The sequence below is a fragment of the Manis pentadactyla genome, chromosome 10, assembly GCF_030020395.1.
Source record: "Manis pentadactyla isolate mManPen7 chromosome 10, mManPen7.hap1, whole genome shotgun sequence".
Taxonomy (NCBI): Eukaryota; Metazoa; Chordata; class Mammalia; order Pholidota; family Manidae; genus Manis; species Manis pentadactyla.
Window position 1 is genome coordinate 78,712,463 of NC_080028.1, and position 15,640 is coordinate 78,728,102.

At 46.8% G+C, this 15,640-nt stretch overlaps 1 protein-coding gene across 6 annotated transcripts; it reads left to right on the plus strand.

Annotated features, from left to right (window-relative positions):
- The first annotated feature begins 3,040 nt into the window (after positions 1–3,040).
- CHP2 (calcineurin like EF-hand protein 2) lies at positions 3,041–15,194 on the plus strand. Of its 6 annotated transcripts, XM_057487045.1 has the most exons (8): positions 3,041–3,281; positions 3,777–3,849; positions 3,963–4,043; positions 4,182–4,312; positions 4,484–4,545; positions 5,269–5,391; positions 12,697–12,983; positions 14,749–15,194. In XM_057487045.1, coding segments are annotated over exons 1-8 (825 nt in total). In that variant the 5' UTR covers positions 3,041–3,214; the 3' UTR covers positions 14,750–15,194. The 6 variants fall into 6 exon arrangements, 5 of the variants coding, with proteins under 5 accessions (XP_057343028.1, XP_036772855.2, XP_057343026.1 ...); XM_036916960.2 differs by lacking the exons at positions 12,697–12,983; positions 14,749–15,194 and adding an exon at positions 5,585–6,837 and having other exon boundaries at positions 3,060–3,281; XM_057487043.1 differs by lacking the exon at positions 3,041–3,281 and having other exon boundaries at positions 3,389–3,849.
- The last annotated feature ends 446 nt before the right edge of the window (positions 15,195–15,640 follow it).

Genomic DNA, 15,640 nt, shown 5'->3' on the forward strand with positions numbered 1-15,640 from the left:
TTACCACGTAGCTTATTTTACCTTTATAATATATTTAAAAATCTGTTAGAGCTAGTTCACTCTCATTACTTTTACTTTCCAGAGCTCTCCTGGCTATTCAGTTTCTCTTTTTTAAAAAAAATTAATTTTTTAACAGCTTTATTGAAATATAATTCACATAGCATACAATTCACCCTTTACAGTGTACAATTCAGTAGATTTAGTATATTCACAGATATGTGCAACCATCAGCACAGTAAATTTTAGAACATTTGAATCACCTATCCCCTCAAAAATAAACCTTGTATCCTTCAGCTGTAACACCCTTTCCCATTGCCCCCAGCATAAAGCAACCCCTAATCTTTCTGTCTTTGTAGATTTGCCTATTTTGATCCCTTCATAATAAGTGGAATCATACAATATGTGGTCTTTTGTGACTGATTTATTTTACTTAGCATAGTGGTTTCAAGGGTTATCTATGTTGTGGCATATCAGTACTTTATTTCTTTTTATGGCTGAATAATATTCCATTGTATGGCTCTGTCACGTTTTCTTTATCCATTCATCAGTAGACATTGGGTTGTTTCCACCCTGGTAGCTATTGTGAATAATGCTGCTGAACATTCATGTACACATTTTTCTTTGAACACCTGTTTTCAATTCTTTTGGGTAGATACCTAAGAGTGGAATTGCTCATATGGTAATTCTGTTTAATTTACCGAGAAGTCTCCAAATTGTTTTCCACAGCAGCTGCACCATTTTGCATTTCTACCAGCAATGTGTGAGAGTTCCAATTTCTCCACATCCTAGCCAAGATTTGTTATTTTCCATTGTTTTGTTTTGTTTTTAAATTTTAGTCAGTCTAGCAGGTATGAAGTGGTATCTTCTTGTGGTTTCATTTTCATTTCCCTGATGACTATGATGTTGAGCACCTTTTTAATGTGCTTATTGGCCATTTGCCTATCTTAGGAGAAATGCTATTCAGGTTTTTTTTTTTTGTCATTTGAAAATTGGGTTCTCTTTTTGTTATTGAGTTATTGGAGTTCTAGATTTTCCTGACTATTCTTGCATCTGCATTTTTCCAGTTGAATCTTCTCAGTTTTGCTATATCGAGAATGGCTAGCAACCTTTACAGAGCTTAAAAACAGAAAACAAGCTTTCAACCTGAATGCAGTGCAACAGATTCTGTAGATGAAATTTTCTCCAAAGCACCTTCCATTTAAATGCCTTGAAAAGATGTGGCCATGATTATTGCGAAGTTGATCTAAAGCCTCCTTGTGTGCCTGAAGCAGGAATGGGTTCTGGCATAGGGTTTTCCTGAAGGCTTGGGGTGGTGGGTGGATGGGAGTTGTTAATTACTCTCTGGCCTAGTTTACTTGAGTGTAGCGCTGACTCAGAGATTAAGGCTGGAGATGCTCTTTCCAAGATGAGCCTCCTAAACTGGCCTAAAGTGATTATTTCAGCCTCCCAGGTACTCTAGTACCTCCTGGGTTCAGAACCTAACCCAAAGTACACTTAACAGCCTGACGCACAGCTAAGCACTGGAGCGGTTGCTGGGCCTCAATAGGGAGAAGTGTGGTCTCCCCACATGCTTTAGTCCTTGGCGGTGTCTGTGAGGGAATTAAGCATTCCGTATGCTAGTTGTTAAATCCTTGGGGTATCTGCAACAGAAGCAAGCACTCTTTCGATCAATATTTTCGAGGTTTATCTGATGCAAGCCTCTGCCTGGCAGCTCCGACTGGAACATCAACTTGTTTTTTCAGCTTCTCTCTCACCAGAGTGGGTATGAACTTGAATCTTTGTAATGAGCGTCTTGCATTTTTTCCCCATGGGAAATCTGTGTGTATGTGTGATTATGAAGGTAAGTGGGGGTAATGATAGATTCAAAAGTGGACACCTGTGGTGCTTGTTCCTTTACAACTGAGTCTCTCACTCCTGTTTACATCATTACCCCCACTTAAGAGTGTTTTTAAACTTTTTTCGTTAATCACCCTTCCCCCATGAAATGTTATTGCCATAAACATACTACATATCTATTTATGTGCTGTGTGGGTATCTGCACTATATATATAAAGAGAATAAGGTTTTTGGCCCCCACAGAGGATACACGCTTTACAATAGTTCACAGGCCGCCCCGTCTGGCAGCTTCCACCCCATAAAAGCCAAAAGAAGGCAGTCTGGCAGGTGCTGTGAGGAGTGTGTGAGATAATGAGCGTAAAGTGTTTGGCCAAGTGCTTGACATGCGTGGTGAGCACTGGGGGGTAAGAGGGGAATGAGAGCCCTTGTTGTTATTATGTTAAACTTGGTCACAGTAATGTATGTAACCCTCTCTCAGGCTGTGGATTCCCTTTGGTGTCAGAGGTCTAAATCATTCCCAGTTTGGAGCTTCTAGCAGCAGCGCGGGTGGCACATAAGGGAGTGACTTGGGCTGGGTGGGGATTGTGGCAAGCGACAGCCCACAATGCGCCTTTTACACGGTGGCTGCTCCAGCGGTGCCAGGCAGGAACGCGGGCCTAGTGGTGTCACACTTCTGACTTGTCAGGCTGCGAATCTGGATTTTTTATTAAATTTAAGCACTGACTCAAACAATAGCATAACGGCCACGTGGGTCAAACAAAAGAGATGGAACCCAGACACACTGCACTTCTTGGGAGTTAGCTGCACCGCTGGGATTCCGGTCCAAGTCCTCCAAATCCAGTGCTCTTTCCCCGGACCCAGCCCCACTCTCCGCCTCCAGAGGCCCCCCACTTCACCCCTCTTGAAGAGTCCTTCAAGGCCTCTCCCTCCCGGCCGGCGGGCTGGGAAGGGGGCCCAGGCGGGGCCATTCCCAGATTGGGACGCAGGGGTCCAACTCCCCTCCCACCTACTACCCCCGTCCCAGGACTGGTTTCGGCTCCCGATGAAGAAGGTCGGGCCTTCCCAGCCTTACTCAGCGAGAACCAGGGAGAGCCCCGGGGCTGGGAGGGCTGGGCAGAGCGTGAGAACGCGGACCGAGGAGGGCGTGGGGGCAGGCGGGGCCCTGGCCTCGCCCAGTCTCTCCCCGCGCCGCGCCGGCCTTAGCACCTCCGGCTGGAACAGCCGGCTGTGCGCACCGCCCCTCTGACCCCCGCCCCTCGGAACCGCGGGGTTCCCGAGCCTGGCTTCTTGCCAGGCCTGTGGCCTTCGGCCCCGGGGCCGCTGGGGCGGCCGCGCCCGGGAGGCGGGAGGAGAGCGCCGGTCCGGCTTCTGCTCCGCCATGGGCTCGCGCAGCTCCCACGCCGCGCGGATCCCCGACGTGGACAGCATCCGGCGGGAGACGGGCTGTGAGTGGGCGGCCGGGCTTCGCCAGTGGGTGCGCGCGGCTAGACCCCGGGGCGGGGGGCTTGACTCCGTGACTCCGGCGCGGGTGGCACTCAGGAGGCGGCTGGGTTGAGGGACGGGAGCCTAGGAGACCGCAGCGTCCGGGCTGGCGGCGGGTCCTGGTTCCCGGGCTGGAGGGCCAGGTGAATCCAGGCTCCGAGGTGTCCTCGAGCCGGACCGGGACTGACGACAGAGCCGGTGGCAGATGGAGGGGGCTGGCTTTGTCCTTTGGTCGCCCGAGAGAAGCGCTGGGACCCGGCGAGCCTCCCCGGGTCTCGCACGTCCCCTCCAAGCTCTCCAGCTCAGCCCCCGGCCGCGGTGCACGCCCCCTCCAGCAAACCCCTGTCCTCCGGGGCAGCCGGGGGAGGGTTTCTGTCCGGAGCGCGCGTCCCGCCGCTCGGGCCGGCCGCGTCCGGAGCATCCCCGGCGGCCTCAGCCTTCCGCCCTCCGCCTCGCAGTCTCGCAGGCCAGTCTGGTCCGCCTCTACCACCGGTTTCGGGCGCTGGACGGGAATAAGAAGGGCTACCTGAGGTGAGGGGGCGCTGACCTTACGACCTCCCGCCTCTGTGTCTCTGACCCCGTTCTCCTCTTTGACCATCCACGTGCAGTCCTTGCCTTACCCCCTTGGAACTGTGACTTTACAGCCGCGCCGATCTGCAGGAGATTGGGGCGCTGGCCGTGAACCCCCTGGGAGACCGCATTATAGACAGCTTCTTCCCTGATGGGTGAGGCGTCGCGGGGGATGGGGGGTGGAGGGGAAGTGCGTGCGGTGGTGGTGGTGGGTTTTAGGGGGAAACATCAGGGACGGAGGCAGAGGGAGGGCCGAGGTGACCCGCGCCTCCGTTCCACCCCACCGCTGGCAGGAGTCTGCGAGTGGATTTCCTGGGCTTTGTCAGAGTCCTGGCGCATTTTCGACCTGTAGATGATGAGGACGCAGGAATCCGGGACCCCAAGGAACCTGAACCCCTCAACAGCAGGATGAACAAACTTCGCTGTGAGTTTGGGGGACCGCTGCAGTGAGACCCTAGATTTACCACATCAGTGAGAGGCCCCAGGCACCCCCCAGTATTTTAGCGAAGCCTATTGACGATCTCCTCACTCCTCCAGGATGACCTTCTGGAAGAGAAACCAAGGACTCACCTTCCTTTCCCTCAATCTCTTCCAGTTGCATTTCAGCTCTACGACCTGGATCGAGATGGAAAGATCTCCAGGCATGAGATGTTACAGGTCAGAAGAACACAAGAGCAAGAGATGCGTGGAGTGTAGGGTGGGTGGTGTAATGGAAGGGTTGTGGTGGATGGGGTGGGTGATTATGGAGGGGGTGCAGACGATCAGGGATGTATGGGAAATGGGGTGGAGCACATTTGGGTATGAGGCTGGGAAGAGGTCAGTGGCTCTCCACTGGGGGTGATTTGCCTCCTGAATAACAGTGGCAATATCTAGAGATGTTTTTGGTTGTCACGGCTGGGGGAGGAGGATAGTATACTGGCATCTAGTGGGTGGAGGTCAAGAATGCTGCTAAAGACCTTACAGTGCACAGGACAGCCTCATTTCCCCACAGCAAGGAGTGATCTGGCCCCAGGTGTCAGTAATGCTGAGACTGAGAAACTCTGGGATCAGTGTTGTGATGAAGTGGCAGTGGAACTGGGAATAGTGGGAGGGTGAGGTAGGAATGAGGTGGAGGAGGATGGGGGCTGGGTCATAGGATTTGGGGTAATGAGCTGGGTGTGTGCTTGAGGTGAGTGTGAGAAAGTTAGAGACAGGCAAGGGGTTGAATAGAGAGGTGTGGGGGGACATTTCTGAGGGATGTGCTAGGAAGGGATAGATGGGGTGAAAATGGATGAGGGCTGGATTAAGAAATTGGTTGATAACTTTTGGGGTGATGTGGGCAAGGTTTGGGGCATGGTGCCAGGGGTCTCTTTATGGCTGCCTCGTCCCCCCACCTCCCAGGTGCTCCGGCTGATGGTTGGGGTACAGGTGACTGAAGAGCAGTTGGAGAGCATTGCTGACCGCACAGTGCAGGAAGCCGATGAAGATGGAGATGGGGCTGTGTCCTTCCTGGAGTTCGCCAAGGTCAGAATGCCCTGTGGCCCGGGGAGTTGAGATCACGAGTCCCTGGGACAGATGGACATGGGAGATGAAGTTGGAAGGAGGAAGCAGAAAGACAGGGTTGGCCAGGGAGTGGTGGGGTCTTGGGGATGCGAGAGGAGGTTGGAAGCTTACAGTGTTGGGAGGCAAACCTTCTGACCCCACCCATCTCCCCCAGTCCTTAGAGAAGATGAACATCGAGCAGAAAATGAGCATCCGGATCCTGAAGTGACCCCTTTGTGCCTTGGGCTACCTACTCAGACTGGTTCTGCCTGGGAGTGTTCCTCAGCCCCCATGAAGGCAGGGCCCCAATAAACTATTCCTATGTCTACACTGAACTCTATTGAGAGCCAAGGAGAGAAAGCTGGAAGGATGTGTGTGTACTACAGTCTAACTCATTTCATCTCAGATCTTTGAATCAGCCAGCAGTCTTGGTTACAAGTGACTGAAAACCCAAATCAGTGACTTAAGTAAAAAAAAAGAGATGTTAGGGGCTCATGGACAGTAATTAAAAAGTCTGGGAGTATCTTCAGAATAGTGGAAAAGTCTGGAATGCTCTCACTGACCAGACCTCTGTCACATGCTAATTGTTAGAACCAGGAAATAAGGACTGAGGACTCAGGATGGGGTAAAGGATGGTTGCTTAAAGGAAAATGAAGTGTTATATTAGAAGAAGAGGAAATGGTGCTGGCTAGGCAAAATAAGAGATCGACCAAATTCCTGTTGGGTTAACCAAATGGAGGGATTCTTGGAGTCTGGCTTTTAAATAGGTTTTCACTGCTCCAGGAGGTGCATGGCAGTGTGATGGGGATGTGTGGATGAGGGAGAGGTGATGTAAAAATAATAAACAAGCCATGCCTTCCTAGAATAGGAAACTATTCAAAGATTCGGAGAGTAATTCCATTTTTTCATGGTCAGATGTTCACCCTTGACATATCACAGAATAGAATATAAAAGTGACATAAAATCCTGAGATTCTATGACTGTTGCAGAGTGCTCTGGCTTACCTGTAGGAGGTGCTGTCAGTGCCCTGCCTGTATCCCCTCCCAGGGCTCTGCTGGGGCTGTCTATCTACATGAGAGCCAATTGTGCTCATATCTTCCCAACTGTGCTTTCAGGGATGTCCCACTGGTAGCTTGAATTGGCTGTAGTGGCAATATTTATACCACAGACATTGGCAAATGTACTAAGCCAGGGCTTTTCCCATCACAAGAGTTTGCTGTTCAGCGTTTATCAGCTCACCACTTGCTCAGCGTTCATCATTACTGTACATGCCCATGGTTTCTTTCTTCCCCCAGCTTTACTGAGGTGTAATTGGTATATAAAAACTGCACATAATTAAGATACACAGTTTGTTGAGTTTGGACATACATATACACTCTTATTACCATAGCCACAATCAAGGTAATAAACGCCCATTATTTCCAAAAATTTCTTTGTGTTACTTCTTTAGTTTTTTGTATGTGTGTGATAAGAACACTTAATGTGAGATCTACCTGCCTAACAAATTTATTTTTATTTTTTATTAAGGTATTATTGATATACACTTATGAATGTATCACATGAAAAAAATGTGGTTACTACATTCACCCATATTATCAAGTCCCCACCCACACCCCATTGCAGTCACTGTCCATCAGTGTAGTAAGATGCCACAGATTCACTATTTGCCTTCTCTGTTATACACTGTCTTCACCATGACCCCCCACACCATGTGTACTAAACATAATATCCCTGAATCCCCTTCTCCCTCTCTCCCCACCGGCCCTCCCACACCCCTCCCCTTTGGTAACCACTAGTCCCTTCCTGGAGTCTGTGAGTCTGCTGTTTTGTTCCTTCAGTTTTGCTTCGTTGTTATACTCCACAAATGAGAGAAATCATTTGGTACTTGTCTTTCTTTGCCTGGCTTATTTCACTGAGCATAATATCCTCCAGCTCCATCCATGTTGTTGCAAATGGTAGGATTTGTTTCTTTCTTATCGTTGAATAGTATTCCATTGTGTATATGTACCATCTCTTCTTTATCCATTCATCTACTGATGGACACTTAGGCTGCTTCCATTTCTTTGCTATTGTAAATAGTGCTGCGATAAACGTAGGGGTGCATATGTCTTTTTGAATCTGAGAACTTGTATTCTTTGGGTAAATTCCTAGGAGTGGGATTCCCGGGTCAAATGGTATTTCTATTTTTAGTTTTTTGAGGAACCTCCATACTGCTCTCCACAATGGTTGAACTCGCTTACATTCCCACCAGCAGTGTAGGAGGGTTCCCCTTTCTCCACATCCTCACCAACATTTGTTGTTCTAGTCTTTTCGATGTTGGTCATCTTAACTAGTATGAGGTGATATCTCATTGTGGTTTTAATTTGCATTTCTCTTATGATTAATGATGTGGAGCATCTTTTCATGTGTCTGTTGGCCATCTGAATTTCTTCTTTGGAGAATTGTCTGTTCATATCCTCTGCCCATATTTTAATAGGGTTATTTGCTTTTTGGGTGTTGAGGCATGTGAGTTCTTTATATATTTTGGATGTTAACTCCTTGTTGTTTACAAACATATTCTCCCATACTGCAGGATGCCTTTTTGCTCTGTTGATGGTGTCCTTTGCCATACAGAAACTTTTTAGTTTGATGTAGTCCCGTTTGTTCATTTTGCCTAACAAATTTTTAAGTGCACAATACTTTCTTGTTAACTGCAAGCAGTATGTTGCACAGCAGATCTCTGGAAGGAACTCATCTTGTGTAACTGTCACTGTATACCTACCGAACAACAGCTTCCCACATCCCCATCCCCCAGCCCTTGGGAACCACTGTTCTATACATTTGAGTACCTCAGATGCCTCATATAAGAGGAATCATGCACTATTCGTTGCTCTGTGACTTATTTTTTCACTTAGCATAATGTCTACCAGGTCCATTCATGTTGTCACAAATGGTAGGATCTCCTTCTTTTTAAAGACTGAATAATAGTCCTTTGTAGGTATAGACCACATTTTCTTTATCCACTCATCTGTCAATGGATGTTTCAGTTGTAAATAGTCCTGCTGGGAACATGGGAGTGCAGATATCTCTTTCAGATGGCTATTTCATTTTCTTTGGATTTATACCCAGACGTGAGTTTCCTAGATTATATGGAAGCTCTGTTTTTGAGGAATCCCAGTGGCCTCTTCTGACAAGGACAGGTGTACTCTACCCAAGGGATTTGCCAGCTTAGGCATGTACTCAGCCTGCGTGAGGGGCACGTCAAAGTACCAGGAAGTTAATGACCCTGAGAGCAGCTCTCCTCCAGTGGCAGATGGAAATTGGTAGATAAACACCCAATTTCCTCACCCCTCAGGTGGGACAATTTAAAGGCCTGTTTTCTTCCCTCAGAATCTGCAGCAGGTCTGAGTCCAGTGTGCACAGCGTTAACCTTGCTAAAGCCCCCTGTGCTGGATCCTTTTCCCCGTCTCACTTTCCCACACCCCCATTAGTGCTTCCTGGGTCACCTCACAAATAAGCAACCTTGTTTCTGGAGAAACCTAACCAAAGCTGTCCTAGGCCTTCCAGAGCAGAGACTCACATTCCTCTGGGGCCATGGGCACCCTGGGGGACATGCTGAGGAAGCGCTGTTGGGTGATTGTATGGCTCCTGGCATTTTCTGAGTTCGGGGAGTTTGAGGTCATATACAGACCATGCACGTTTGGGGCCCTAGGAACGTGGAGTTGCCTGGGGTGGCAGATGAACCCATTTTGACTCTATGTTTTTGTAGCAGTATGATTCTGACAGACAAGTCTCATAGTTGAGGGGAGGGGGCAAGAGGATGTTTGATTCTATAGGAAATCTTGTGATTTTTGTCAGAGGTTTGCCACATAGACAAAAGCTTTCCAGTTGAGATGTGTTTTTAGTCTTTGGCCCTGATCAAAGGTGGGAGGGAGGGAGGGGGGATAAAAGTCACTGAGTGTCTTGTTTTTTCCAGGCACTGTGGGGGCAGATCTGTATACAGAGAAATGGGAGAGAGAGAGAAGAAGAGAGAACGGAGGATGGAGGAAGAGGGGGTGGAGAGTGGAGGGGGAGAGAGCTGGGGGGAGAGAGAGAGAGATACCTCTGTAGCTCCTCTTTTTTCCATTATAGTGTTTCTCAAGTTTTCCTTATGGTAAAAATATGATTAAAAAGTTCAGACCCTTTGGCCCCATTCGAGGGCCCCAAGTCTCCAGGGAAATCCATATTTTTTATATATGATTCTGATGTTGGATTTAATATATGGTTCTGAAATCCAAGGACCAAACTTTTAGAAACACTGACCTAGAGCTTTCGGTCGGGCTCCTGGTGACAGCTCTCTGTTGGAAGTTCCCCAACATCCATAAAGCGCTGAGTGTAACCCTGGCCCATCGGCCCTCAGAAAGGCCTCCCATCCCTGCCTGCACCTGCTCTGTGCTGAGGACTAGTGCTCTTGACCTGGTGAGGGTTACTGCAGGCCGCGGAGGTCCCCCAGACTCCACTCACTCTTCTGGTGGCTGGGGGAGCAAACTATCCCACCCTCCCCCAGCCGGAAGGCCCCCGATCCTGCCCAAGCCCAGGAGCTTGGAGACGTTGTCACGCAGGAGGGAGGGACCTCAGTCTGGCTGCTGGGTGTAGCTGTGTGAACCTCTCCCTCCTGATATCCATTCTGACAGTTGCCTGCGGATATGTTCTTGGGGGTGGGGAGCCAGTTGTGGCGGGTAGGGAGTGGCGCTGATGACTCCAGTGGGGGGCCTCTGTGCTAGAAGCAGCAGCTGCCAGATTTTAGTGATTTGTTTACAACCCTCATTATTGTTGTCATATAGTACTTACAATCTGTGCCATTATTTAGTTATTATTTGCCTATACATGGACTTGTTTAACATTGATATACTTGAGCTCATAAAGGAAAATGATTATCACTTCTGTAAATTAGAAACCAGTGCCAATTGCTGTAAATAAAATAATTGTACAAAAACAGTACATACAAAAAAAACTCCTCCAAACCCAAAAATGTCAAAAAGGGAGATTAACAAGTGTTAAAGAGCTGCAGAAGATAGATCTGCTTCAAACAGAGCACCTCTTTGGTGGTCTGAAGGGTGAAGAAAGAATTGAGAAGGGCAGAGATACGTTTCACTGTGTGGTTCAGTGTTATTTAAAGCTGTGGGGTTACTACAGAAAATCATCTTGTGCATGTGAGTGGTGTATTTCCTGCACTTTGGGCCACCAGCTGAGAGGAACCAAGAGAAAGGAGTCCTGGGGGCAGCCTGCCTCCTTCAGGGGCTACTGGAGGCAGACTGCAGTGGGCTGGACATCCTGATTGTCAGGCTGGGCCTGGTCAGACTGGACTTGGTAGACGTTGGTCACTGAAGTAGAGTCCACTTGCTAGGTCAGGCCTGAGGAAAAGCAGCAGGATGTTAAGATAAATGATTTATTACAGAGCTGAAAATGTTAAAAGCGAGGGACGTTTGTCTCCAGACTGGGTAAGGCCGTGAGCTTGGAGAGGCGCCAGTGCACTCACCTGCTGGGTCAAGACAGCAGAATCCTCAAGGGAGGGGATAGCGACAGCTCTAGGCCTGTGCTTGGGACCCTCACCAGAGGGGACAGGCTCTGGATCTATGCCAGCTTGTTACACTGGGGCTGCTGCAAAGGACTTTAGCTGACCTGGAATTTTCTGGAAGAACCCATCTACATATCCTGAAGATGGGATTTCCTTGCAGAGGTAGCTGGACCTGAGACAGTGTAGGGAGGCCTGGGAAGAGAAGCACATAGAAGGACCTAGGTAGTGATGTGGATAGCCCTGATTAAGGCTATCATCATCTCTTCCTACCTAATCAGGAGAGTAGTAAAGAATCCTGAACTTAACTCTCAAATAGAAGGAAACGCGGGGTTGTCCTCAGTTCCACCCAGCCAACACCAATAAAACTCAATGTTTAAGAGGCAGTTTACAGACCTGATTTCTGATATGGACCTAACCTGAAAATCGGTGTGGTTCAGTAAAAGTAACTTGAGTTTTGGAGTTCCATTAGGCCTGAGATTGAATCAGGGCCTCTTTACTCACTGTACAACCTTGGTGAGTCCCGTTGCCCTTCAGTGCCTCAGCCTCTATTATCTGTGAAAGAGGCAGGTAGTATCAGTTGCCTGGCAGAGCTGTTGTGTCTTGTCCTTTCCCTGCCTCGCTCCCTGCTACCCTGGCCCTGCTTTACTTCAGCTGAGGTCCTGTGGCCCCATCGTAAACCAGGACTCTGTTCTGTAGCAGTCAGGGTTCTTTCTGTTGTTAACTGACTTATGAAAAGAACAGGAATTTATTGTTCCATGTAACTGAAAGAACACTTCAAGGTACACCTGGCAAAGCAGAGTCCCTAAGGCTCAGTGATGTCATCAGAGATTGGTCTTTTCATTTGCCAACTCTGCTTTCCTCTGTGTTGGCTTCGTTCTTAAGCAGCAATCCCAGTGGAAGGAGAATGTCCCTTTACCAACAGTTCTGCCCGAAGTCCCAGAAATAACCTTCACTGTAGCCAGGTGGACGTACCACTCTGATTAGCAGACCTGGTCACATGCTCAGTCCAGGAACTGGAGACTGAGGTCTTGCTTGAGCCAAATGCAGTGTGTGTGGGGGGATGTGGGGTGATTTCCTAAAGGGAATCAAAATGCTGTTGCCAGAAGAGGGCTGCATGCTGGGCAGGCAAAATCAACAGAGAGCCATATGCTAATTAGGTTATTTTGGCTACAGATAATGAAACTGCCAGCTAACAGTGGCATAAACAATTAAGATGACTATCTCGCATGCTAAGATATTTTTGGTGGTAGGCAATCCCAGAGTTGTTGAGAGACTCAACACCTTTATGCAGGATCCAAGGTCTTTCATCCGCCATTCCTCAGTATACTGACTTTGAATTCTCAGGTTTGTTGACTCATGGTTACAAGATGGCTGCTGTAGCTCTAGCCATCACATCCTAACAAATATTTGAGTGGAATGACCAGGGCAGCTAAGAATAACTGCTTTCAAGTCCCTTTATTTTGATCATTGAGGAAAATCTTTCTCAGAACTATGCTTCTCTCACAGACTTCCCTTTACTCGTCATTGGTCAGAACAAGAACACCTCTAGTTGTAAGGGAGGCTGGAAAAATGAATAGCTGACATTTTCAAACTTTATCATGGGAAATGGCTTTACCAATCATGATAAAAAGGGGGAGAAATAACAGCTGTGTAGTGTATTATTCTAAGTGTGACTGTGATAATGACAACCCCGAAATCTGATGGCTTACAACAGCAAGCATTTATTTCTTGCTTATGCTGTATTTTGTTAGCTGTGGATCAGCTGCAGCTCTGCTCCACATGCCGTCTTCCTGGAGGACCCAGGTGGAAGGAGCAGCCCTGCCGGGGCACGCCATTCTCAGGGCAGGATGGAAGGCAAAGGAGCTGCGGGAAACCCGGCTGCGTTTCTGCGTGGACCTGGCGTATGCCTTGTCGGCTTGGATGCCTGTGCCCAAAGCAAGCCACATTCCAACCTAATGGTAAAGGGGCAGGAAAGTCTGCTCCTTCCACAGGGAGTCACTGCTTATCAGATGATATTCTGGTTATCTGCTGCTGTGTAGTAAGTCACCTAACACTTTGCAGCTTAAACAACTACCATTTTATGATACCTGATGATTTTATGGATCAGGGACTCAGGCAGGGCTCGGCCAGGCAGTTGTTCTGCAGCAGGTGGTGTGGACAAGGTCACTCTGCAGCATTCAGGTGGCAGGTGGGCTGGTATGGAGCGTCCAACCTGATTGTACTTGCAGGTCTGGCTCCTTGGTAGGGATCCCTGGAAGGCTGGGCTTTCCAGCATGGACTACTTCCATGGCAGCTCAGTGTCCCTAGAGAGAGATAGTAAAAAAGCCCAGGCCTGGAAACTGGCACAGCAGGGCTTTGCCATTATGGATCAGGACAAAACAGTCATTGAGCGTCTAAGAGGAAGTGATATAGACTCCCCTGCTGCAGGGAGGAGTATTTCAGAATTTAGGCCATCGCTTACATGCCACGTGAGGCTACTGGTGCAGATGTATAATCTTACAGGGAAGGGAAGTAGGCATTTAAAAATATGACTTTTAAGATGGCCCTTCCCTTACCAGTCAATGTGTATTAAAATTATTAAAACAGTTATGTTAAATAGTTATATATGTCAGTTATGTTGTATAACTATTACATATGTTATGCTACATAGTTATATTAGCTACTGCTTAACATATATGCTAAATAATTAAATTAGTTGTTAGCTAATTTAATTATCATGAAACCAAAATAATTAAATAGTTGGGCTACTGCTATAGAAAGATGAATGGGACAGACAAATGAAAATACAGATATATATATATATATATATATATATATATATATATATATATATATATACACACACAACACACACACACTTATACAGTATGATATATATTTATGTATTAGACTCCCCAATCACTCCCAAAATGAAATAACAAATGGTTTAGCAAAAGGATAAAAGTGAATATTAATATAATTTTGAGGTGCTCAAGGCTTTTCTAAGGATAATCACCAAGGAAAATGTTAATAGTGTTAAGTATATAAAAATAAGGAATTTCTGTATATCCAGAACATTAGATATCAACATTAAAATTTTTGAAGGTAGGGACAAACAGGAGGATTATTTACTTTAAGTATATCAGATGAGGGGTTAAAATCTTTTCCATATAAACAGCTGTTTCAAACCTGTTATAAAAAGATGAACATCATATAGACAAAAATAGGAACAAGAAATTTATAAAAATATATAAATGTCCAAACACACATTTAAAAAAAAGTTTAGTCTCAAGGTTGGTTAAATTCCAATTAAAACCATGATTCTTCTGAGAATCAGTGGTTTAATAAGTCAAAAACCCTAATAATGGCCATAGTCTTTGACCTTAGAACTTTCATTTCTAGGAATTTATCCTAAGTACAGTAAATAATTATGGATGGGCATGAAGATTGACCTACCAGCTGCTCACCTAAATATTGTGTATAAAAATTAGAAAAACCGAGTCCCTTCACTGTGAACAGTACAGGTGGGCAGCTCCGGGGTGCCCATCAAGAAGGAGCTTCCCCTTCACTGCAGGGAGTGCTGGAGCTGACAAATTCCAGTGTTTTTCTCTTCAGGATCTATCTCAGCTCTCAAGCCACACGTCCCAGAGGAAGTCTGAGCAAGATGCCAGGGCCTGGCCAATTTTGCTAATTTGTGGGACTCCGTTTAGGGGAACTGTTGCCCCAGAACCCCCCTTGGGTCAGCTGAACCTTTGCCAGATCTGCATCGTGGCCTTGAGGTTCTCTCTGGCCAATTCTGCATCCTCATTATTTTGTCTTCCTAGGTGTTAACCCCCAAAAGCCTCTGTGCTCCTAACTCCATCTCAGCATCTGCTTCTCCGAGAACCTGATGAACAGAGCCGGTTAAGTTCCGTGAGTGCTGGATCAGAGAAGCAGAAGCACTAGTGGTGAAATGGAATAAGGGCTTTGTGATAGGGAGTAGACCTCATGCAGCTGTGGGCTCAGGGTATCCGTGGTCAGGTAATCAGTGTGCAAGGTCACCGGTCTTCTGAATCTGGTGTTGGACCTGAAGTCAGCAAGACCAGCAGTTGGGAAGGAAGAATACACAGAAAGTGGAGGAATGCAAAAATGAACAGGAGCCCTAAGGACAATGTGGAACCTACAACAAGGACAAACGGGAAGGGAATTCTGGGGAATGTAGTCCCAGTTTGGCTACACTGAAGCAGAATGAAGCCACCAAAATGGAACTGATTAAAAATAATATGATATATTCATACATTGAGATGGGATTTATCCATTTAAAATGATGTCGTGGATGAATATTTATTGTCCTTAAAAGAGAACAGTATGTACAGCATACCCCTATTTGTAAAAATCTATATAAACTTTTAAAGACAAGTTTCTAATATGTTAAACATTTTAAAACAAAAGTCTAATCAAGTCACTTCTCTCCTTTGTTAAAAACCAAAATTCAACCGAGTAAATTGGCTAATTGGCTTTATTCAGTGATTCAAATTGAGCATCTGTCAAGCAGAGAGATGGTCTGTTGAACTGCAGTGAAGAAAAGGTTTTTAAAGGTAGAGAGGGAGCCCAGAAAAGAGCAGTTATTAGCAGGAATCCATTGTTTTGGCAAGGCCACACTCCTAAGGGGAATGAAAGGGGTCTAGTAATAAATTTCCTAGTGCTGACCAGGAAATTTCATGTTGACTGGTTAAA